The sequence below is a fragment of the Sander lucioperca genome, chromosome 3, assembly GCF_008315115.2.
Source record: "Sander lucioperca isolate FBNREF2018 chromosome 3, SLUC_FBN_1.2, whole genome shotgun sequence".
NCBI classification, from domain to species: Eukaryota; Metazoa; Chordata; class Actinopteri; order Perciformes; family Percidae; genus Sander; species Sander lucioperca.
Window position 1 is genome coordinate 23,757,330 of NC_050175.1, and position 26,258 is coordinate 23,783,587.

A 26,258-nucleotide genomic window follows, 5' to 3' on the forward strand; every position below is an offset into this window, starting at 1 on the left:
TTATCGACTGTATGGACCTATTGGCTGTAAAGGCATGATGGTCATAATGAAAGCACAAAGGCTGCTCGTGACACTGACACTAATGACAAGCTTGATAAAGGCTCAACACGTGAGTGAGAGATAAACGTGTAGGCTACAACTTCGGCATGTTGTGCGTAAAAAGGTATCTCTATGCACACGTGAATCCTTATGAATTCCACAGTGAAAGCACCGGTTTTAGGATGACTGTTGATGAGGACTAACTGTGAAAACATAGGCTATAATAGAATCGGTTGTCTGTCATAATCAGCCCTATTGTCAACAATGGGTGGCTACAACAAGTCTGAAAGCCGAACAGAAATAATTTGGGATATTCATATGCATAATTTGTATTTTTATATAGACCATTATGGCCATATTACGTGGCCATGAAATAGCCTATATAAAAATATAAATTATGCATATGAATATCCCAAATTATTTCTGTTCAACTGTCATCATGAGCTTGTCATTATTGTGTAGTTTTGGAGTGAAAGTGTGCGCTAAATGTCTCTGTGGTCTGGCGCCTCTGATTAAACGGTCAACAACACTGAGGGCGCACGGATATCTCGCCTCAGCTGAGTAGGCGACCTCCTACCGACTTACTTCACGTCACCCCGCCCGTCTGCCTGCCGTCTCCTCCCTAAAACCTTTACTGCGACCATCCCTCTGAGCCACTCTGGGCTGAGGGGAAAAAAGAAACTGAGAGAGACAGAGGGGAGAAAGTGTGTGACAGAGAAATACATGCAGACTCCAAACATCACCTAGACTACCTGCTCCATCCAGCACAACAAGGAGGAGGAGGACGCACAAGTGCAGGCGCGTCCATGCGTGCCAGCCGAACAAGACAATAAGCGGGCAAAAGGACCACAGATCCAAAAATTGGACTAAGAGTTTATCTTGAGAACTCTTTGGAAAAGAGCACAGCTTTTGCTACAAGAACAAAGACAGGCTAAATGAGTACATGGTAAGAAGAACCATGCATCTCAACAGAGAAGAAGATAACAGCAAAGGTGAGCAAAAGATTTGAGCGGCCATCGGTGGATGGTTTTAATCCAGACTCTCTGTATAGTTTTAAGCTCTCGCGTTGGTTGCCAGATGCCCTTGAGTGTGTCATGTTGATGTCAAGTAATGATTATGGGGTCATGCCAACAAGCTAATGGTAACTGCTGTGATGGTTCTCTTATTGCATGGCTGCCTTTCACCAAAAAGCCTTGCATGGCAGCGAGAAGGGCTGTTGCATATACATCCAAGGTGGCAATGTGGGGACTGTCTGTGAGCCACTTGAGCACTTGTTGTGTGTCCGATTCGGTCGTTTTCGCACGAGGTGACCTGAGCGTAAATACACAAGGTCATCCATTCTCGATCATATTGATGAGCAGCGTGCCGTGTTGGTGTAGCTATGAGCTGCTTGTGTTTGTACTGTCGCTGTAATTGAGTCGCCACGGATGTGTGTTTGTCCTCCGATGTGGTCGGAGGGGAGAATTAGAGAGCAGACGGTGTGTAATGACACGAACCCCTCCATCAGGATAAGTAATGATAGAGTAAATAGCTGCTGATGCCTCTGCCAGAGCCATGCAGAGTATTTTTACTCCCAATCTTTATACTGAGGTCGAGGTCACTGACTAACACCTGATGCTGAAGGAGATCTGCCTCTGAATGTCTGTCGACATGACGCAGCCTGTGTCTTATTATGCATTGTTAAATGCCACCAATATGACTTGTCTGGTGTCCACCACACTCCCATTGAGTATATTTAGCATCATCTATGTACAGTATGACCACCACCTGCATTGTTTAACCTGTAGACTTGTATTCGTTTCACCAATTTATTGCATGTAATGTTCAAAAACTCTCCAACTGCAAATGTAAAATATAGGTGAGATATCAGCAGTGCAGTTCCAGCAAGAATCCCAGTTTCTTTTAGTTACAAATAGTAAGAACACGATGTTGTAACACACTGTGTTAGAAATCTCTCTATAAACTCTAATTTTCTCACATCTGAGAAGCATGCTGATAATGATGTAATATTACTGGCAAGGGAATATAAAAAAAAAAGTGATAATTTTATGTGCAGCTGTCAGGCTTTATGGTCGGCTAATATCTTTGTTTTTACCAGCTGTAAAGCATGCTGTTTAGTGAGGAGTTCCCCATGTGGTGAGTGGTGCCCTGCACAGTAGCATTCTGCATCGTCCCTCATCCAAAATGTCTTACGACCTCGTTGCTCGATATGGTTTCACCAGGGACATAAGTGAGTCACCATCTGCAACTAGAAATGATTTCATGATTACATGACAGGTGTGTGTGTGTGTGTGTGTGTGTGTGTGAGAGAGAGAGAGAGAGAGAGAGAGAGTGTGTGTGTCTCAGAGAGAGAGAGAGAGAGAGAGAGAGAGAGAGAGAGAGAGAGAGAGTGTGAGCATCTGAAAGTGAGAGGGAGGTGTGAGAGAGATAGGTGTGCAAGTCAAAGAGCATTGATAAAAAGGTGAAATATAACAGTCATACTGAAGCACAGGATTTTATATTTTAAAAATACTGATGTAAGTTTTCTGTAAATGCATCTGAATCTTCTTTGACGATTTCTACCAATGAAAAAATTAATAAATAACATCAGTGCTGCTACTACCGATAATAAGAACAATAAATGTATAGATAGACTGACATTGAGTATTGAGTACGGTATTAATCACAAAGGGAAATTGCAGCATTACTGCAGTCAATAATAATAATAATAATAATAATAATAATAATAATTATTATTATTATTATTGTAAAAATTCCAGAAAACATCTCCTCATTAAGTCTTAATTAATCTTATTTAATTAATTTGAATAACTATTCATCCCCAGCTTGTTTAAAAGTACAGCCAAAACATATCGTACATTTCAATGAAATATAAGACTAAATTCAGTAAATAATTAAAATGCATAATATTTAAAGGTATAAAGTGCTCACTTTACTTTGGTTAACCTTCACTTCAAATTAGATACATTTTTTCATCAAGTAAATATCTTCCATCAAACTGACATGATGATGAAACAAAAACAAACGATAATCATGAAAACCTCTGAGCCAATCTTTGAACTGTAAATCTCAAACTCTGACAAACAGCTGTTCTAACAGTGTAACTCACTGTGTGTGACATATTGAAGATGCCTGAAGTTCTTTAATGGTCTGTAAGGCTATAGCCTGTTTTACCACTTCTACCCTTTAACTGAAACAGATAGTGTTTTATGCTTAAAGGCTGTCTACTATGTCAAAATGAATCAGATAAATGGCTCACATTCAATACCAAAACATTTATAGCCCCAGCCGCCAGCTTTAATTGTCATGTTGCATTAGATTAGGATAATCTAGACAACGCAGAAAGATGTTTAACACGTTTTCCCGCAGAGACATTTTATTTCAAGAGTAATTTTAGAAAAGGATAAAGCGTTTGTTTGCTAAAACATTTGTACTCCTTCACAAATTGTATTTACCTGTTAAGTGACGAAAAGTAATCAACGAGCAGTACTTAGTTTGATTATTAGTTTTCATGTGCTTTGAAACCATGTTTTCCTTCATGCTTGAGGTTCATGCAGCAGGATTATTTCTGGGGCATCTCTGTATACTGCATATTGAGCAATGCAATTTTTTCTCTCCTGATATCGTTTCCGATACCGCAACGCAGGATATCAATACCAATACAGTGTACCAATTTATACGAGTGCTTTCATTTCTAATCGAAAGCTGCATACTATAGTGTGTGGAACTCATTGGGACACTGTTTATGTAATATAACATGATGCTAGGGATTGCTGTGTCTCTGAAAAGTGAGTGTCCAGTGACTCAATCAATGTAACTGATCACAGAATTGTACAATTACATTGACAGAGAAACTGTCTTTAACGTAGATCAGAGGCGCAGGAGATACAGGTTAGTTTAATTAGACATTCTTAATTGCTGCTGATGTGAATGTGAATACATGGTATGTCTACAGGTGTTAACTCCTTGATAGACTGACAGCCTGTTCAAATTTGATCCTGCTAACCCTAACCTAATGTGAGCTGTGAGTGGGCAATAGTAGTCGATTTGTTAGAAGAGGTCATTTGTAAAAACAGATCCAAGCCATTCTAAATGATTATTTAAATGATATTCCCTGGATTGGACACAGAAAATACATTATTTAGTAAAATAAAATGAAAATGGAGATATTGGTTTGGATCTTATTGTGAATTTCTTTACAAGAGCACAGTCAATTGCATCTTTAGGAAAAATGTGTGATGAGTAAGAGGAAGGACTGCATTCTGGAGCATAAGCAGAGATACGTTTCGTAGTATTCTGTGGTTGGCTTGTCAAAGCTTACTGCAGTGTTGTTGTAATCTCTCTAGAGCAGCCCAGGTGTCAAGTAGGCCTCAATGCAAGGTGCAATACAGAATCATTATTAATCCGGCACGTGAACAGTCAGAGATAATTGCTTAATATTAGTAGCATTCAGATTCAGAGTGAAATGTTTAATTATGTTATGGTTCAAAACTAATGGGCTGGAATCTTATTAGTGGTTTGAGACAAGCTGCGAGAGAGAAGAGAGAGACAGAGCAGTAATTAATAAAATCTGAAACAAAGGTATTTATATTCCCAGCCACAATGTTGGGAAGCAAGCCACTTAGATTTACAGACTCAAGGGACAAGACACTGAGGCCATGAAAGGGGAAATATTAGTCTGTTCTACGCACATATTTTACAACCAAAGAAGAATATGATAGATGATCACGTCAACATGATAGCTAAATAGAAAAGTCAGACAGGAGTGGGGTCCAAAAGAGACAAAATGTGTGATGGAGAGGGAGATGGGTTTGTGTGTGGTGAGCAGAGCTGAATTAATACATTCTTCAGTTTCAGTAAACTATCAAAATGATTTTCGTCATGGTGTACAATTTGAAATGAAATATTCAACAAAAACATTTCTTTTTCTCTGGTAAAGGCATCATGTTGTAACACGTCAGCAGATTTGTCAGTCCTTTAGTTGTAAATAAAAACACCAAAATGTGAGATGAAAGATGACTAGCTTTTTTATTGTAGTGCCATTTATTTTTTTAAGCTAGGGGTGTAACACACAATAAGTCAGTTCTCCAAATGCAACGACAAAATACGTTGTTTGTCCATGCCCTCTTGTATAGTTTCTGATCTGATGCCCCTATTGGCAGGACGACATCGTTTTTTCTGTGCCTTCCAAAACAACTGTTTAAAAATAAATCTTTTATTTTTATATATAAAATTAATAATGTGATATTGCTATGGTTAAAGTGCCCATATTATTAAAAAATCACTTTTTTCTGGGATTTGGGGTGTTATGTTGTGTCTCTGGTGCTTCCACACACATACAAACTTTGAAAAAAATCCATCCATGCTGTTTAGAGTGAGATACGGTTTCTGAATGTGTCCTGCCTTCAGTCTCTGGGTGAGCTGTTCAAAATCGGCACGGCTTGTGACGTCACAAGCCGAAACGAGCAGGCTAACCGCAACCATTAGCTCGTAGCGTTAGCATGCTAACGCTAGCATGCTACCTCGTTCTCAATAGCAAAGCACTGCTACAACACACACAAGTTCACCATAATCTACAAAAGAACTACTTACATGTGCACCCTCATTTAGAAGTCTCCCAGCTAATCCTGCCTTGTAACTGACCGAAGTTGTAGAAACAGCCTTTCTTTTACTGTCTATGGAGCTAGCTAGCTGACATGATCTACATCTGAGCTACTGCGCATGTGGAGTGCAATCAAAGATAGTACAGAAGAAGAAGAAGAAAAGAGGTCTCACTCTGTAGCTAAAACAGAGACCAGCTGAAGAGAGGATCCGCAGCAGTGAGAGAGAGTGGTGCAGTACAACAAAAATATGGTGTTTTTTGAAAATTAAGCCATGTAAACCTATTCTGGTACAACCTTAAAATACAATTATGAACCTGAAAATGAGCATAATATGGCTGCTTTAAAGGCGCTGCACTCAAAATACAAACAAAATTCAGTTTGAGCTGGGATTGCCTCCACATGGTTCTCACCATAGTTTGATTGACATTCAGAGTCTGGGCCAGGAATGGCTGCACACGGCTTTCGCCTCTGACATGACACAAGTACACATGGAGCTGGCTGAGCTGTAATGGCGGTGGCTAGCAGCGGCAATAGTGCTCCCACTGGCTAGCTAATTGCTGCCGCTCTGCACTGCGCACTACCCGGGCCGGGCTTCCGTGGGGGAACAGTGGCTGATCAGCAGATCACAAAGGGAGAGAGATGGTGGAAGAAAAAGGGATTGCTAACATTGCTTACGGCTGCAGTGCAAATAGAGGATTAGTTAGCTCCATGGTTAGCTCACACTCACCGGGGAGACCTGGCTTCCACGGTAGAGTGTTGCTCACTAGCGGTAACGTCAACCATACCGACAGGGACGTTGGCGTAGGGTGCATTGCAGAGCAGTACAAATGTGAATAAATGGTTGAATGTCTACAGGTGTTAACTCCTTGATAGACTGACAGCCTGTTCAAATTTGATCCTGCTAACCCTAACCCACTGTGAGCTGTGAGTGGGCAGTAGTAGTAGATTTGTTAGAAGAGGTCATTTGTAAAAACAGATACAAGCCATTTAAAAAAAATACATAAACCAACGCCAATTTGAGTGATATTCCCTGGATTAGACACAAAAAACATTATTTAGTAAAATAAAATAGAAATGGAGATATCGGTTGAGCACAGTTAATTGTATTTCTAGGAAAAATGTGTGATGAATAAGAGAAAGGACTGCATTATGGAGCATAAGCAGAGATACATTTTGTAGTATGCTGTGGTTGGTTTGTCAAAGCTTACTGCAGTGCACTGCAAAGGGAGGGGCCAAGAGTTTCAAAAACCCAACAGAACAGCCTCTGACCACACCCAACCACACCCGTCAGTGATCCTTCCTGCGTGTGATCTGAGGTGAAACAGGCTTGAAAGACTGCTGTTCACACACACTGGTGTTAAATTACTCTTTATTACCATTTGGTCACATTGCATCATTTTGAAAAAAAGGAGGTTGCACATACAATGTGAGGAAGACCACAGAAATAAAGTTTTTTAAAGTATCTGTGAAAAAAAGAAAACGCTATTTACGAAAGTTTCAAAAAGAGCTCTCTTGGCCATTTTGCAGGCTCTTTTGATACGGTCCCTAACTTCAACTTGTCAGTTTCTGTTTACTGTTGCATGGAGATGATAAATATTGAAAGCCATTATCTGTTCCTATCTAAATGTTGTAGTTAACATCACAATCATAAACCTGTTTTGGCAAAGACAAACACATTGCAACATTTTATGTATTTTTGTGTATTGTATGTGTGGTGTCTGGTTAGACATGCCTGTGCTCTTCATTACTCTGTTGCAGCAGCATCTCCATGCTAAAGACAGCATCCTCATTGTTCGCTACATTCGTCTGGCTTCTGTCTCTCCTCTCACTTGCCCCTGTTTACCGTGTTGTCTGGGTTTTACTTTGTACCTTGCAATTATGTAGTAACGCACAAGGAAAACAGACAGCCAGAGATGGCGGAGAAGAGATTTGGGAATTTGGATGCACCACTGTACCAACAGTGTGGGTTGACAATGTTACTGGCAGATATAGGGGGCTGGTGGAGAAAGACAGAAATAGATAATTGGAGACAGAGGCAGAGAGAGAGAGGCAGTCTATATTTTGAGAGAATATCTATGTTATGCCTCCCAGTAGTGAGTACTTTTGAAGAGGAAGCAAAAGAGGGAAAGAGACATTGGCTACACTATGCCTTTTAATCAGTGAACTCATTGAAGCAACACTGGTCTCCAGACACTGTACACAGAAACAGTTAAGAGGAGAAAGACACAGGAAAGAAAAAGAAGCTCTTCTATTTGGTAAAATGCTGACAATGATAACCCTAACAGTACATTTAATTATTTAAAAAATAAAAGAGTTTGTTCAACTAAATATAACCAGTCTGATATCTCGATAAGATTTGTGGGGTGAGACAGAAGAACACCTCTGTATAGAATTAACATGACAGATTTATTGGAGCATTGACTCGAACGTGTGATGCAAACAACAAATGTTGAATCTTCACACGCACACACTTTATGTCTAAATGTATTTACTCCTCAGTTCGGAGTAGCCAGTTCCCGCTGTGCTCCTTTCCTCTGCTAGTGCCCACCCCTGGCCTGGAGAATGTGTAGACCGCCGTGTGATGCTAACCACTTCTATTCAGCTGTCAGCCATGAGGTTGTAATGCTTCAGGTTATTATGTTCAGATTCCAACGCACATTAGCACAGGGGCCCAAACCAAACAATAGGAGTCACACACCAAGACTCCTACAGTCCAGTGTCCAATGCAGTTACATCTATATTGGGCGATTTTGCACCTCACGATTTACGTCTAATGCCGACATTCATTGCAGTGCAGGAAGTAGTGTGACCTTTATGTAGCAAGGCTTAAAGTAAGGGTGGCTGGGTGTCTGACTTTCATACAGGAGACTGGAGTTAATGTGCCAGCACAGACGTGCAATTAATGTTCTCCTTTTGATTTAAGCTGCAGTAGGTAGAAAGCAAAAACATGCCAGAATTTGAAGTAGATTAAGACTTTTTCCTAAAGCTCTCCCTCTCCCCTCTATGTCGCACAGGCACTGTCTCTGAAATTACCTGTGATTGACCGAAGTGTCCTGTCATGGACTAGATTTTCAAAAGCCTGGAAACAGACCCAGGACGAGATGCAGAAGTTTAGTTTTCTCTCAGACTACTTGAATTACAATATGCTAAAATATTATTATGGAATTTTTGCCCACCAATGCCAAAAATAAATTGCCTACCACAACTTTAACTGTAACCAGGTTCTGTTTTAACCCTAACCAGATCTTTTAGTTTCCATTACTACAATCTTTCCATACCATTCTCTGGTTGCTGTGCAAAGACAGAAAGTACAAAGTGAGAACTCATGCCGTGTAGCTCACCTGGTTGAGCATGTGCCCCATGTACAAAGACTCAGCCGCGGGTTTGATTCCGACCTGCAGACCTGCAGCTGCATGTCACTCCCCCTTTCCTGTTTTAAGCTGTCCTCTCAAATAAAGACCTAAAAATGCGCCCACCAAAAAATATTGGCATTGAATATGAAAAAAGCGTCATTAGAGTAACCTGGGTGTTATTTGTCCAGTATCGACATTCTTGTATTGGCGATAGGGTTGCAAAGACGTGACCAACAAACACTGCCAGTTTGCAGTACTACGGGCACTATAGCGTTTCTTCTGTGCCTCTGTGCCGCCCGGGCACCCATCATGCTTTTCTAACAGCTGAATGAACAGTGAGGCTTCTTGGATAAGGTCATGCTTCTCACAGTCCCTCTATTTGGCACTGACTGCTGATCTCTAAGCTTCTGATGGAACAAAACCTGCTTGGAAACCCACTGCTTACAACAACAAACTTAAAGTGGTGAATACTTTATTTTCAGGATGAGTAAGGCAGAGGGCTATTTGTGGTTTGTACTCCTGCCCAGAATATAAGCTTGAGAGAGGGGATCACTGTTGCATCAAGAGTAAGAGTGCAACTTGGCACTTCCCATATTATTGAACAGGACACAAAAATGTATTGTTTAAATGGAGGATTAATGGCTGGCTGTAATAATAGATGGATGGATGGATGGATGACAAAGAATAGGAGACACAAGATGTGCACCCCACCTAGACTGAGAGAGGGGAACAGGATATTATAAGAAGAGATATCAGCAGTCTTGCCAGGAACAGATGGTGAGACAGAGCTACACACAGACATGATTTTAATGCCAAACAGAGAATAGCATCAGCATGTACATGCACAGACACATACAAACACGGTCTTGGATTTGTAAAAGTTTTGATGAGGGAGCATCAATGATCTCAAAAGGCTGCATTGCTGTCACTGTCACACCCCCAACCCTTCATTTCCTCACTCCTCTTTTGTTCTGTTTCCTCTCCTTTACTGTACTAACCGTCATCTTCTTCCACTAACTCTTTCCATCTAGCCTGCAGTTTTTCTTCATTGTGTCACTTTGAAATGTTATGATAATGCATTTGAATACTAACAAACACTGGTGCCTCAGCGATACACTGCACTTTCATTTGATCCAGTTTTAGATTCTGCTTCCTGGCAAAAACATTTATGTCCGACTGGTAAATTATTCATAACAGGTAGTAGAGAGGCAATATAATTAAATAAGCTAATGCAAAGAAGCTCTCAGGGACTTTTTAAATGTAGCACAAATGTTTAGTTCACAGTTAATTAGGTTTATACTTTGTCTGACACACATCAGACATCCCAACCAAAGCATCGCCTGGACATAGAGCAGGCGCCGGCGTGTGTCCAGGTAGCGTGTGGAGTCGTGGGTGTCCTGGAGGTCTGTCACACTTAGGAGGTGTGGACCCTGTAGGGAAAGCTGGTGTGTATACCTAGCTCTGGCACACATTCCCATCTTTTACTTTTCTTGCAAACTTTCACTTGTATTCTGAAGAGACTTAGTAGGTATTTTCTTTCAAATAGGATAGGATAGGATAGACTTTATTAGTCCCACACTGGGACTCAAAAGAAAAAAATTTACACACATCAGAATAACACAAATACACATTAAGTAGACATAGGAGAAAAAATATACATAAAGTATAAGAAATGGAAATTAAGTTATAATAAGAAATTAGTTATAATAATAATAGTAATAAAACAAACATATTTACACAATAAACACCCTTAAACCCTTAAACAGACAGTATATAAACACAGATATACAGATGAGTAAGGTGCGGATGAGTAGAGATGACATATTGCACAGTTGAAGGTAACAGAGAGTAATAAATATATAAATATGCATAGTGCAGAATATTGTCCAGTGATGGCTCATATTGCAGAGACAGCTAGCAGTGCTACATTCAATTCAATTCAATTCAATTTTATTTATAGTATCAAATCAAGAGTTATCTCAAGACACGTTACAGATAGAGTAGGTCTAAACCACACTATAATTTACAAAGACCCAACAATTCCAGTAATTCCTCCAAGAGCAAGCATTTAGTGTGACAGTGGCGAGGAAAAACTTCCTTTTAGGGAGAAACCTCGGACAGACACAGGCTCTTGGTAGGCAGTGTCTGATGATGCCGGTTGGGGGTGTGATGAACATTGGCAATAATAGTCACAATAAAGATAATGGCCCTCATTTATGAAACGTGCGTACGACCAAAAACAGGCGTAGGACGGGCGTACGCTGATTCCTACGCAAAGCAAGGGATTTATCAATTTGAACGTGAGCGTAGGCTGCGATAAAATCTCACGTCTGGTCTGAACACGTGTACGCAAGTTTTCGAGTCAGTGTGGACTTGCATATATGGTGCAGCATATAAAAAGTTTAACAGGAGAAGGAGAAGTCATCAGTTGATCACTTATCAGCAATGGCAGATCTGACTCTTTTCTGCCCCTACTGGATAATAGTACACTTGCTCGGCTGCCTAAGGTCTTTGGTTCTTTAAGGCAGCTGTCCTTGGAACAATGTCTTACATTATTCACCACAATCGGTTTCTCTTAAATCCAGGGTGGGAAAGAGGTCATGATTGTACCTGCTTGATTAGCTGCTGTATACCGTTATTGAGAGTTGGGGCGAATCACGTCATCACCTAAATCACTCCCCATAATTTGCTGTTTGATCCAGCCTCCAGCTGCAAGGGTCAATGATGTCTCAGTCAATATTCGTTCATACTAATATCTATTGTTTTTATTATCAGTCAATATATTGCATATGTACTTGTATACATTTTTTAGCCATGTTAGCGGCATAGCTCTAGGGCAATGTTGGTCTATTGGTAGTGTTGACAGATTGGGCTTATTAGTTTGACAAATTTTATTGATAAAAAAGAAGAACAGAGGCAATAGGCGATAGGACTGATTTTTTTTTCTTTTTGCTTGTGGGTGGCTTCTTGGCTCAGATTGGCAACACGGCCCATACTAAAATATCTCTCTGCTGTAGGCCTACTTTGTATTTGGTGCTAATTAACAAGTGATAGCATACTAAATATTGTACCTATTAAACATCAGCATGTTAGCATTCACTGTGATCATGTTAGCATGCTGACATTATCATTTATCCTAAAGCACCATTATGTACTAAGTACAGTGTCATAGAGCTCCCAGCATGGCTGTACTTTTAGTCTTGACGCTTGATAAATTACTTAAATGATAAATGATTATCGAAATAGTTACAAATTTATTTCTGTCGATTATTGATCAATCAATTTATTGTTTTAGCTGTAGTGTTGTCTCTTTGGCTTGTCTGCCACATCCTATCATGAAACAATCCCCTGTTTCAGACAGAAGCACAATGTCTGCCCTGACAATTCACACTTCGTGGTGTCTGAGAATTTAAGCTTCTTCCCCCCGTCAACCTTCAGCTGCCAGTTACACTCTGCTCTGAGGCCTGGCGATCCCGACTTTTGTTTCTCCCCCACCGATGAAAGCAGAGGTGTGCGTTGCTGGATGAGGTGGCTTGCCTTGGATGGAGCCCCCAAGGATGATGTCTACTTCAGCCTTCAGCACCTGGTCACTATGCGGACGCTGTGTCCGTCTCAGGGCCGCTGAGCAGCAGCTGAAGATTTGGAGCAGTGTTCTTCTCCTGAGGCACGAGGGCATGGAGGTGACTCAGCCTCGCTCACGAAGAACAGACTGGACAATCAACTTAAAGTGCTCATATTGTTCTTTTTGGCTTTTCTCCTTTCCTTTATTGTGTTACATATCTTTTTGTGCACGTTATAGGTTTACAAAGTGAAAAAGCCCAAAGTCCACCCCATAGGGACTTACCATCTTCCAGAGAAAACACTGTTCACAAACTGCTCCAAACAGCTTAATTGTAGTCCAGCCTTTACTTCCACGACAAACTTTAATGCTTGCCTAGCTGCTAGCATGGCACTCCCTCATGCTCTGCAAGTGACAAGCTAGCAGTACTTACTGTGCATGTGCGACTCCCAACAAAGATGGAACAGAAGTGAGATGCCTCACTTTGTAGCTAAAACAGAGAGCTCAACACACAGGGTGAAAAGAGGAGCTGCAGCAATGTGCAGTACAACAAAAATATGGTGTTTTCTGAAAATTAAACCACATATACCTAATTCCTGGTACAACCTCTAAATACAATTATGAACCTGAAAATGAGCATAATATGAGCACTTTAAAAAATCTGAGTAGGTTGCATTGAAATGCACTTCTCTTACTGAATTCCCATCTGTCTCTTCAGTTTTCTTGTATATTTCCTTCCTGATTGTGCAGCACGGTAATCTTTCCCTTTGATATATGTTGTATCTGTGCAGTACCCATGTATTCCCTGGGTTACTATTGACTACAAATAGGTATTTTCTCCTCCCTTCACTCATCAGTAGTCTGCTCACTCTTGGTGCACTGCTCTTATTGTCTGTTGTTTGTATAGCCAGCATTTGTATATTTGTGTTATCCTGTGTTTGAGGATCCACAGAAAAAACAGAAAGGCTATTTATAAAACTGAAAGTATAAATGCACATATAGAATATAAAGTGCTTTTAAAAGCCTGGTATGACCAGCACAACCTTTCGATACAAGCCACCCATATTTTATATAACTATTATATAACGCCCACCACCTGCACACTGCCACTGATGAATGTAATTGCCATATTATTGTTATTAGCTATCTATACACAGTTCCCACCGCAGGGAAATGAGATGGAGATGAATGAATATGAATGTGTTTGTTTACAGGTTAGGAAAATGGTGGGTCCCAACCCGTTTGTAAATCAGGGTGTTTGCTCATGCATGAGTGTGTGTCTGTGTTTGCAATGTGTAGCAATGTCCTCATTCATTTTTGCCTCAGTGTCAAGCTGATGTTCTCCTGCACCAGCGTCACTTCTGCTGCTTTCTCCTTCAATTTTCTTTCCCTTTACTTTTAATGTTTTTTTTTTTTTATTTCCCCTTAATATCTTAAACCATTATACATTCAAAATGCTGAAATTATAGTGATGGAAAGTAGCCAAGAATGGAGAGGGAGGGAAAGGAGGAGGATGGAGGGCAACGATTGCACTCCATTGAGGATTTTGGAGAGATAAATGGAGAGTAAGCACAGCAGAGGTGATTTGAAGAGTAAGAAAAGATAGTTTAAAGAAAGTGGGGAGTTAATGTATCTGCATTCATCTATGAAAAATAGAAAAAAAGCCCAAGGCTGGGCCAGCTGAGACCCTAAATATGCAATAGTTTTACCATCATGCACTACTAAGCTCAGACATTTTTATCCCTCTCAGACATACACATTGAGACAGGGTAAAACAGTGTTAGGGATCAGCCTGAATCAACATGTTATCAACATTTGAATCAACGTGTTTGTGACTATACGCCTGACCAGGCTTTAACAGGGATCTGACACACTGCTTGGCTTCAGAATGAAAGATGGATTACTATAGGAACTATAGGATTACTACATATATACTTCATGAGAGGGTTCAGTATATTCACAATACTATACTCTGATGTAACCTTCCTGGCATCCATCTCCAAGGTGGCATTTTATACCTCCACCTTGTCTGTTCATTTCCAAATCCGAGCAGATTGTTGTGTCAGTTATATCAGTTATATTACATATAGTGTAATTTCATGTCAATCCAGCCAAGAGTTGTTGAGATATTTCAGTCTGGACCAAAGTGGTGGACCGATTAACAAACAGACCGACATTGCTAAGCCTCAAGTATGCGTAAAAAATGTACGAGAGAATTATTGGAAAAGGAAGGAAAAAGAGGCAGGGGAGTCAGATTTATGGCGAGGTACAGTAAGAAGGACATAAAAACTGTTTTTTGGGTGGAGTGATTGGTTGCTGGAGGTTACTGAGTTACAGGAGAGAGAACCAGACAGCTGGGTACAGGCCAAGTCAGTGTTTATTTATAAATAATGCTTTGAATAATTTAGAGGAACCATCAAGAGACCATGTGGGATATTCTCAAGTTGGATAAGAAGAGGATGCAAAACCAAATCCTGAATTTTTCAGGCTACTTTCAGGTTTGTCATGTCCTCAAAAAAGATGCACCTGAGGAAGACAAGCTTCAGTGGAAAAAAATGCTCCATCAATTTTTCAGACAGAAAATAGATAGATATGATGAAGATTAGCTCAGATAACATCACCAGACTACTGTCTGTCCTCTATCTTTTTAAAACTGTGCCAGCAAAAAAAAAATCCATCATGTTGTAACCTCTCTATTCATCAATGGTCCCCCTCTCTATGTCTGTCTCTTTGTGTCTCTTTATTCTACATATGCCACAGTATTTGCAGCGTCTGCTCCTTGTGATGTTGTCCTAGATTGCTGTGGCACTGAGGCCCAGAATCATAAAACAATGGCATGCTGCATGGATCACAGGAGCACACAAATCAGACACACAGAAGCAGAGATAAATAGCGAAGAAAGAAAAGCAAAAACAAAGAGTGTGCAACTATGCGACAGGGAAACTGTGTGTGGATGTGTGAGAGAAAAAGAGTTGTATGTCTGCCGGAATTTGTTGTAGAAAGGGAGAAGAGGGGTTACAGAGTCACTAAGGAGGATAAACTGAGAGATTAACAGAAGGTAAAAAATGAGCTCTTTTCATTTAGTTGCACTGCATTTCATCCATAGCTGAGATACAGTATGCATACAGAATACTGTAGCTTTGTTTCAGAGTTATGTTTAAGGCTTCCAACAAGCTAAACGCACCACCTTAAATATGTAAATACTGGTGGATTTAAAAGCAAAAAGCAAGGAATTAGCATCTTCAACTCAGCATAAGAGTGATTGTTTAAGTAAGACTCTCACAGGCTTCAGTAATCATTCTATTTCTTCTTTCCTCTATGCCCCAAAACAAGTTACAACTTGTTACATCATCCATCCAGATTCGCTTGATAAAATAAAGCTTTGATTCACTTGTGTTTAATGTTCATGCTCATTTATCACATAGTTTGGTTTCAACACTAAAGACGTTGCCTAAGTTGGCTCACAGCATACCGTGCATTAGTTAAAAGTATATCGGAGAGGCTCAGTTACATCTGCCCTCTCTGTTGTTGACAGAAAGATTATGTAAGTACAGTATATCCATATTTAGTGGTTTGTTAGATTATCAGTAAGACTAGATGGACAGCACTTGGTGGACAAACAATGTTTATCCCATAGGCAAGATATATGAATGAAAGATTCCATTAAATATTGATAAAAGCATTTACTCTCTGACCCTCTGGCGAAAAGAGGCTTTCATATTTATAAAATTAAATAAAAAGAAACTCCTGTATGTCTGTGGAACTAAGGGTTTTTCCATCAAAGAAAGCTTTCTTTCACGTTAAATTAAGTGGTGTTAAGTTGACATTGTAATGCTTCTGAATGTGAAAAAATAAGTGTGGTGGTGCGAGCAAACAGTGATGAGAAGCTCTAATGGCCAAAATGCAATAGTACCGTGCAATAAGCTACACAATCAACATTATCATTTTCGTAATGTACATATTTATTCACATTTATTGATTACAAATTTTGCCAAAAAAGTTTATTTTGAATAAATCTTAGTAAGTTAAAACTGATTTATAAAAGCTCCCCTGTGGAGTTTCATGTAATGAACAAAGTTTTTGTTTGCATTCGTTGTTACTCACCAAAATGCATCATGTAAATCTTTGAGGCCTAACGTGTTGAATGCTGGCTAGCAGTCTTCTTCCTTCTTGCCTTTGATGGTGCATTGCTGCATTTCTTGGTGCATTACCGCTACAATGTAGATTAATGGAACAGTGTGAAACCATTGGCAGGAATGCGTGTTGTTTTGCGTCAACTGCATGCTTCTATGAGAACAAACAAAAAGGGAACCCAATTTTAAAAACGTTGCTGAACCGCTCCTCAGCCAGCAGTTAGATTTGTGAGACGTTTCAAATGAAATCATACATCCACGTTTTCATTTTGCAACAACTTCTAGGTCATCATTTATATTCCCTTTCCTCAAATCTTTCACCCACCTGTCTCTTCTCTTTACTCGCTTTCTCTTTATCTCGCTCAAGGCTCTTTGGTGAGTCACCTTGCATGTCTGAGTAATTATATGCACCCACAGGGGCACACAAGCACAACAATGTAGACATAAACCAACTTAGTATACAAGATATATTTATTTATAGTGATGGAAAAAGTATTCAAATAATTAATAAAAAAGTTGCACGACTAGAATGGAGAAAGGATTTTATCAATGTGGAAAGTTATCACAGTGTAGGGTTGCAGCTATCGATTATTTTAGTAATCAAGTATTCTACCAATTATTCCATTGATTAATCGGATAAGAAATGCTTTTGATTTATAGTAAGTAGCAATAGTAAATATATAAAAAAGCAACAATTAATAACAAGAATAGACACTTATATTTTTAAGCATTGGCCGCCCTGCCCCTAAATTAGGAGGCCAAGTAAACCTTTCTTCGCCCCCCGTTACCCTTCATATCTCTGGCTTTTTACACTGCATATTCAAAAAAGTTGGTTACTAAGCCCAGGTGCAATGCATTCTCATGAATGGGTTCGTATGATATCGTACGAAAAGTTATGCACACTAAAACGCATGATATTATACGAAAGCTAGGAGACCGCTGGCTGGTTACGTGATATCGGCTATATGCTCCTATATGTCCAATGTCAGTGCCATTGTGTGTCTGGATGGATCTGATCCTGTGCCTGGATCCTCACAGACACACCCACTGGTCTAAAGAACACAGATAATCATCCAGCAGCTTCATGCACTTAATGGTAAGGTGCATTAGGTTACCATTGTTATGCCCCCCGGGCGTTGCAAAGTAGAGTTCAGTGAGGATAGCTTGACTTCTCTTATGAATTAGATATAACATATTAGAGAGTGCATTACATTAATCATGACAAGGGCTTTTAGCTTGATTCCAATATTAAAATGGTCTACCTTTAATAATGACTTATTATTTACAGAATGCTACAGGTCCTTGATTTTACAGAACCAAACACTTTTCTGCCTCAGCGCTCTCATTACCAGGCTTAATATTACAGACTTTTTCTACAAGGCATGATGTTATACAGCTACTTAAAGGGGCTGTACTTGACATAAAAAAAGTGGTCTGGGATTGCCTCCACACAGACTCTTCCCCAATACCGACGCTTTATTCCAACCCTCAGTGTCTGATACCAATGCTGCAAGGCACTCACATGCACTAACCCCTATTTTCCACCAGGCACGTGCACACATAGACATCAAAAGGGACTTTAGCACCTGCCCTTTTTCTTCCTCGAGAGAAAGTGCCCTTTTTTCTGGATGAATGTTTTTTAGTTTTTATTAATAAATATAGCCTATACATATTCCTGTTTGCACACAGCTTCCCTGTCAAACAAATATATTTCTTAAATTAAAAAATCTAAATATCAGGTCGGGAGATTAGACCTTGTCGATCCCAGTACCTCGAGTTTACAGCTAATTAGCGAAAAGACATAACAAATAGTTAACTTCTATCTGGCTAACATGCATGAGCTACTAGCTTATGTAATAAGTTAGCATAGGTTTAGCTGAGGCATCATGGCCCTACAGGCTAATGTTCTGTACTTAATGGAGACACTCCAGGCGAACAGCTACAGTAAAATCAGTGTCTAATAACGTCATCACAATCGCTACATTGATATGCAAATTAGGCATTAACTAATTAAAATGCACTAATTTGCATTAATTTGGCACTGCAGGTGAACAGGATAAACAAAATAACTAAACATATCACCACAGAACTTCCCCAGTTAATGAGTTAAGAGTCTTTTCCCCTGAAATGTTTAAATATGTAGATTAATTTAGAAGAAATCTACAGATGCAGCCTAAAACAAATACCATCTGAATGTGTATTTTGGAAGTTTTATTTCCATTAGAGTAAAAGAAGACATGGAAGCAAAAAAAAACAAAATCTCTAAATTGACCATAACATGAAAAAAAGTGTCCTGAATTCAACAGTAACTTCATCATTTTGATCGTAGGCTCCTCATCTAATAATAACATTGTTTTTTCATTATTGGTGGAGTGTTTTTACCTTTAAAATTAACAAAATTGCAGCAACAGCCTTTTTCAGTTTAGTGTGAAGATTTCTTTGATGTTTTATTTATTCCAATAACACTAAATTATTTAAAATGATTTATTGCCATTTGCAAAATAACAGTTGCGTAAGGGAAATAAGATAAATTGGTAAGGTAGTCAGAGTTGTGTTAATATATTTAATGTTTTGTTTAAATTTCAAATAAATAATTATTCATTAACTGTTAGGCCTTTTTTTTTCCTTGCGCCCCTGCCGCCCAAAATGTCTGTGGACGTCCCTGTTTTCCACACGTCCGCGCTGCGTTCTGGAGGTGCCGCAACCCGCGCAAGCAATCACGGCCATTCAAGTCAATGCTTGATATTCCACCATCCGCATCACAGTGCATCCCAGAAGCGTGCGCGAAGCATGCGCTAGAATTACGCGCCAGGTCTATTTTCACGCAAGCCGCGGGGCGTTCGGACAGCTGGGCAGGAAGTGAAAGTCAATTTACTAAAATATACCCCCCAATATCGTATATGTTTCCTCTACAACACCTCAGACCATGAGAGATTCAAAAAAACAATAGACACCACAGATCCTTTTTTATAAGGACAACGCCAGAAAAGGGAAGGCATGGAGTTTAACTGCAGGAGTGCTTGGGGTGGAAGGTAGATACTAGCTTAATAAACACGTGATTATTCTTTCAAGCACATGTAGAGACAATAATTTCTGCGAGTCAGGCAGGCAAGACGCTCCGCTTCTGAGACGGTCCCGGCGTGGTATGGCGGGTAGCAGAGGACTGAACAAAACCGCGGTGCAGATAGCACGCAGCACAGGCGCGCCTGGCGGAAAATTCGGGTAAGATGCATGCACGGCCGGACAACACACACAGAGGGAGTGTGACTTCATTCTCTGCTCAGGATGCCAAAGTCTCATATTGCAAGGCCTATCTCCACGGCGCTGTGGAGTAAGGTCTGGCTACACCACACATAAGGGGCTTTCCGACCGGAGGGATTTTTGCAGTTCTTAGAACTAAACGTTCCTAGAACACTTTTTTTCGTCGTGTTCCGACAGGAAAAATTTGGGGATTCTTAAGTTCCTCTGGCCCAGTAGCGTACTTTTTTAGCTCCTACTTCAGAGCAGGGTCTGTTCCCTTTTCCCAGGTGTACTTGATTGGTCGAACTTATAAGTCACGCCCACTGCCAACTCGGATCTTGCAGACAGAGCAACAACCAACAACGGGACATTTTTAACAATTTTCACCATCTTATTCATCATTAAATTCACTTCTGACAACGTTTTAGGCGAGAAATGAACAGTTTAGATTGTCATGCTCAGACACCTCGCGGTAAGCTGGAGGTCTCTCAGACCGGTCTTGTAAATAAGAGGCTTTTATTTCGCCGTTGACGGATCGTTTGTTTAGATATCACAACATGTCCATCATAAGATTAACGGGAACCTGTGGTTAACTGTCTTTTCGGAGTTAAACTTCACAAACGTGTCCTGCGGCTCGCCGGCCATCACACACACACACACACACACACACATCCACAGCGCAGCAGGCAGAGGCGGGGGAGAGTGCGATACCCTTTTCTCTTCGGGAGACTTGTTTAAATTATGACAAATATGCTATATACATTAGATTTAGTATTTAGTTCATACTTTTTTTTGGTGTATTTGTTTTCTGATTTTAACGCTATAAAGACCGTTGCCGTGCTTGCATCACTCCCTTACCCCTCCTACCAGTCCCTTTGGCCACTTGGCCAGTGGGAATGCAAACGGAAAAAAAGATTTTGGGGGAGAGTAGTTCTTAGAACTGCTTAGAAGTGTACTTTTCCTCTAAAAAGTACAAGTACTATCCGGTCGGAAAGCCCCTATACATTCTGGGATAGAAGAAAAAAACGCTCTGGATTGTTTGCATTTATTGTAAATTTTAATCACAATAGTCTTGGGACGGTGGCACTGCAAAAAGTCTCGGGAAGGAACTTGTTTTAGTGGAACATTTTCACCCCGCAAAAGAAAATGCCACTTTAAAAGGACAATTCCGGCGCAAAATTAACCTATAATAACATATGTGTACTGACTAACAAGGCCCTAACAAGGCTCAAAATAGCACCACACTTCAACGTTAGCATAATGAGGGTCCCTACATGTAAACCGAAGCATTGAGAACTTTGTAAGTGTACAGACAGTTTATTAAAAAGATAGATTATAAAGACAGTGGCGTTCATGTTTACATGCGGACGCCATCTTGGAAAACAGTCATGACCAGTCGAACCATGAATGCTGTGTTTGAGGTATGTTACTGGTTACTGGTTGCACAGCGTTCGTGGTTCGAATCTATCTTTTTAATAAACTGTCTGTACACTTACAAAGTTCTCAATGCTTCAGTTTACATGTAGGGACCCTCATTATGCTACCGTGGAAGTGTGGTGCTATTTAGAGTCTTGTTAGTGGTGTAGAAATAGCGATTTACCCTCTGCTAGCATTACAAGCTAATCACTGGTTTGCGGTAGTTTGTTTCAAGCTACAGACACATTCGATTAGCATGAAAACATATCCCAGAGAACGGTTGACTCGGTACACATATATTATTAACCCCTAGGTTCATTTTGCGCTGGAATTGTCCTTTAACTGTTCACACAATACAGTAACCTGAGCTATTTAAATTAGCTGGATACATGGTTAAACGTAATTTGCTCTTACCAGTGTATCGCTGTATGTACTTTGTCCACAGCAATCCCGCCAATTGGTCCCAAAATGTCCCATCAAGATAGTAAATGCCGTGAACATATTTTTTTGTAAATCTTTACAATCATTTACCAAAAAAAACAAGCAGGCCTGCCTTGTTGCACGATCCACATTTTCTTCAAAACTTGCCATTTTCAGTATGTAGCCTGTTAGCTCGAAGTTTGTTGTTGTTTCCCGAAGAGAACGGCGTTAAAAAACGGCAACACACAGAGAACGGAAGGTGAGGGACATGTGTGGCTCACACACCGGATGTCAGGCAATTATCCTGGAAACGTACTTCCGTTGATCCAGACTAAGGATGCCATTACTCCACTATGCTGTATCTTTACAGAGCAAATACTGTATTTGTTTGCTTCTTTATTAATGTTCTGAATATCGACTACAGCCCCTTTAAACCCTAACCATTTAGTTTCTCCCTTTTTTTCTCCTGTGAGTAACTTAAAAGTTGGAAAGATACTCTTATTCATCACGGTCTCATAGTATTTATATTTTGTATCAGCTTGGTACAGAAGAAGATTTAGAGTGGGCAACATAATAAAAAGGGAGTACAATGCAGCAAATTACCTAACAACATTGAAGAAAACAATTTACAATTACTTACCGGCAGTCAGTAAACAGGACAGAATAAGTATCATTTAGTGGCAGCCTAGTCCACCCATACTATTCCCCACAAAAAGCAGCCATCAGTATGACACATCCAACATTTTATAATTACACTTCTGCAACAAAAGTGTGGATGGGCTAGAAGATGAGAAATAAGCGTCTTTCCCCAGCATCCACAGGTCTGTCTGGCGCCCTTTATGGGCTGACGTCCTCTGGGTATCCAATCGCTTGCAGATAACTCCAGACTATGAACCAATCCAAACCAGTTAATCAGGCTGCTGTCTGAACACACTTGATACACAGCAGTAATTTTCATTTTTGTCCAGAATATCTACAACAATATGTTTTACTTTCTGCCATTATGAGAGTCTGGCCTCTAAGAGTAAGATGTATGCACCACCAAGTTCCCACAATTGATTGAAAATTGTAGTCTAATATTGTAGTGTAATGACACTGCCACACACTCAGGGAAAGAAAACAGCCAATCTAAAACACAGGCTTGTAACCACAGCTTTAGGTAAATAGTGATTTTCAGGTGTTATCTGTATAAAATGCCACATGAGCTGTCATACAGCGAACACTTGAAAATCACCATTTACTGTACCTAAAGCTGTCTGTCTGTCTGTCTGTACACACTGTATAGTGTATTGAAAGGGGAACCAGATTAACTGTTATACCGCTGAATGGCAATAATCTTGCTGGCTCTGCCTACTGGTGGTGGCTACATGTTCTTTTCACACCAAGCAGTACAGCACTTCATAATGCACTATACATGTAGTGCAATGCAACATCACATTTAGGAATCACAACGGACCACACCTTAAGCCATCTACACATGATCAGCAGTATGGGTGACCACCTGATGATCATCTGATCACGTGTTGTGGGCCTAACTGTAATTGGGGTCGGTCACAAATTTACCAATGCACCTCCATAAAAGATCCAATGGGGAGTTACTCTTAAAATCCATCCATCCATCCATCACTTTTCAATACCTGGTAATTGTAATCCATGCTGGAGTCTATCTCATCATGCATTAGGCAAAAGGCATGAAAACACCTTGGACAGGCAGCCAGTATAATCAAAGGGCTCACACTAACATTCACACTCACATTCACAGCTACTGTATTTGCAACTTCATTTACAATTCTCAAAGTGACATTTTGACAGATCAGCAGGCAGGTCAAAGATATGGGAGTAAAGCAAATTGGTTACTGTGAAAACAATTGTGATAATGCATGACTAAAGTTTCACCTTCATTTGCTTCTGTTCAGTAAAACCTATTATAAAAGTGTGTTCCTTCAAATACGGATAAGAGATAATGGTAAGGTATGTGTGGTGTGTAATAACCGTCTGATTAAGAAAGGCAGCATCTGGCGAAGGCAGCATCCTTCTGGAGGCCGGCCACGAAGGCAGAATCCTTCTGGAGACCGGCGGCGAAGGCAGAATCCTTCTGGAGGCTGGCGGTGAAGGCAGAATCCCTCCGGAGGCCGGCGGCGAAGGCAGAATCCTTCAGGCAACCGTCGGCGAAGGCAGAATCCTTCAGGCGGCCGGCGGCGAAGGCAGAACCCTTCAGGCGGCCGGGCAGGACGGCGAAGGCAGAGTCCCTCAGGTGGCCGAGCAGGACGGTGAAGGTGAAGACCCTCTGGAGGCCAAGCAGGTCGTCGAGGACTTACAGGAGACCAGCAACAAAGGCGAAACTTCTCTGGTGGCCGTCGGCAAAGGTGAAATCCCTCTGGAGGCCGACGGCGAAGGTGAGACCCTTCTGGCGGCCGGCGGTGAAGGCGAAATCCCTCTGGCAGCCGGCGTCGAAGGTGAATCCCTTTTGAAGACTGTCGGCGAAGGCGAATCCCTTCAGAAGGCCGGCAGCGAAGGCGAATCCCTTCAGAAGGCCGGTGGTGAAGGTGAAACCCCTCTGAAGGCCGGAGGCAAATCCCCTCATGAGGCCGTCTGCGAAGGCGAAACCCCTCTGTGGGCCGGGTAGGCGATGGGTCAGCTGGGCTGGAGACAGGCGACGGGTCAGCTGGGCTGGAGACAGGCAATGAGTCAGCTGGGCCAGTGTCTGCCAACAAGGTAACAGGAACAGGAGTAGGTGGGTCCGCCGACAAGGTAACTGGAACAGTCACAGGAATCAAGGCAACAGGATCAGGAACAGGCAACAAGGCAACAGGATCAGAAGTCGGCAAATCCACCGACAGGGTAACTGGAGCAGAAGTCGGCCTGACCGCCGACAAAACACGAGGGGCAAGAGTCGGCTGGACCGCCGACAAAACACGGGGGGCAGGAGTCGGCCGCACCGCCGACAAAACATGGCGGGCAGGAGTCGGTCGAACCACCAACAAAATACGGGGGGCAGGAGTCGGTCAGACTGACAACAAGGGCAAAGTCTCTGGGGGGCAGGACAAAGGCAAAGTCTCTGGGACGTCGGAGACCGACAAAGTCTCTGGGGCGCCGGTCAGCCAAGACTCTAGGAGAATGGTCAGCGTAGACTCTGGGATGTCAGTCGACAGACTCTGGGAGAACGGTCATCGAAGACTCTGGAAGAGTGATCATCGAAGACTCTGAGAGAGTGGTCAGCAACGACTCTGGTAGAACAGTCAGCTCAAGCTCTGGAACACTGGTCCTCTTTGGCTCTGGAACTCTGGTCCGCTCTGGCTCTGGAACTCTGGTCCACTCTGGCTCTGGAACTTTGGTCCGCTCCAGCACTGGAACGCTGGTCCACTCTGGAACGCTGGTCCGCTCTGGCTCAGGAACACTGGTCCACTCTGGCACTGGAACACTGGTCCACTCTGGCACTGGAACACTGGTCCACTCTGGCTCTGGAAGAGTGGTCATCGAAGACTCTGGACAACTGGAAGACTCTTGAAGAGCTGTCATCGGAGACTCTGGACAGCTGGACGTCAGCTGAGACTCTGGACGGCTGGAAGTCAGCTGAGGCTCAGGTCCGCTGAACAGCACGGGCTCAGGTCCGCTGAACAGCACCGGCTCAGGTCCGCTGCACAGCACCGGCTCTGGTCCACTGCACAGCACCGACTCAGGTCCGCTGGACAGCATGGGCTCTGGTCCACTGGACAACTCGGGCTCCGGTCCACTGGAGAGCGGTTGAACCAGTGCATGGTGTCGGGGACCATGCGGCCTCCACGGTTCCCAGAAAATATGGCCAGATGGGTCCCTTCAAAAGACTGCTCAGGGGAGCTGCAGGAAGGCGAAGCTAGGTACTGGAAAACAGTCACATAAGTCTCTGGCTCACTACCAGGCGGAGAAACGACAGGACTTGGCATAGTGGCCAGAGGAGCAGGCTGGTTAAAAAACAGAGATCCAGTAGCTACAATGCTAGCAGGCCGAGAAGTAGGCAGGCTAGTGGTAGCTAACTGGCTCGGAATATGACGAGGAACTGGCAAGGGAGGTAGCTGACTGCTAGGGGGCTGGAGAGAAGATGTCGTGGTGAGCATGTTGAGATGAAGCCTCACAGCCAGGGGTCTCTAGGAAGTTCTGTATCCACTCAGGCAAGGAGCTCCTGAGCCAGGGCCGAGTGGATACCTCACGGTGGGCTAACCTTAGAGCTGCCTGTTTAAACTCCCAACTAGGTGTTCTCTTCCACTCTCCAAAAACACATATAAGAGTGTAGGTCAAATCATAAAGTTCATCATCTAAATATTCCGCTGGGTCCGTCATGGTTGGATCATTCTGTCACGGTTTGTCAGGAAAGGCTTGGACCCAAATGCAGTTTAAGGTGGTTTATTAAACAAAAATGAAATACATACCAAAAAAATCCAGAAAGCAACAGGCAAAAACTAATTCCAGAACAGCAGAACAGGATCACAAAACTGGAAATCAGAGACAAACGGTAGAC

The 26,258-nt window shown here is 41.7% G+C and overlaps 1 protein-coding gene across 5 annotated transcripts in view; it reads left to right on the forward strand.

Annotated features, from left to right (window-relative positions):
• Nucleotides 1-531: 531 nt before the first annotated feature.
• Nucleotides 532-26,258, forward strand: part of syt7b (synaptotagmin VIIb) — a 111,436-nt gene continuing 85,709 nt past the window's right edge. For 2 of the 5 annotated variants that reach the window (XM_035999546.1, XM_031324173.2), the window contains exon 1: nt 538-1,031. Coding sequence is in view for 3 of the 5 variants with exons in the window: in XM_031324173.2 (XP_031180033.1) it covers nt 983-1,031 (49 nt within the window). In the remaining 2 variants the exon portion in view is untranslated. Of the gene's footprint in view, nt 1,032-26,258 lie in introns of all 5 variants that reach the window. The other 3 variants (XM_031324172.2, XM_031324171.2, XM_031324174.2) reach the window with 3 other exon arrangements.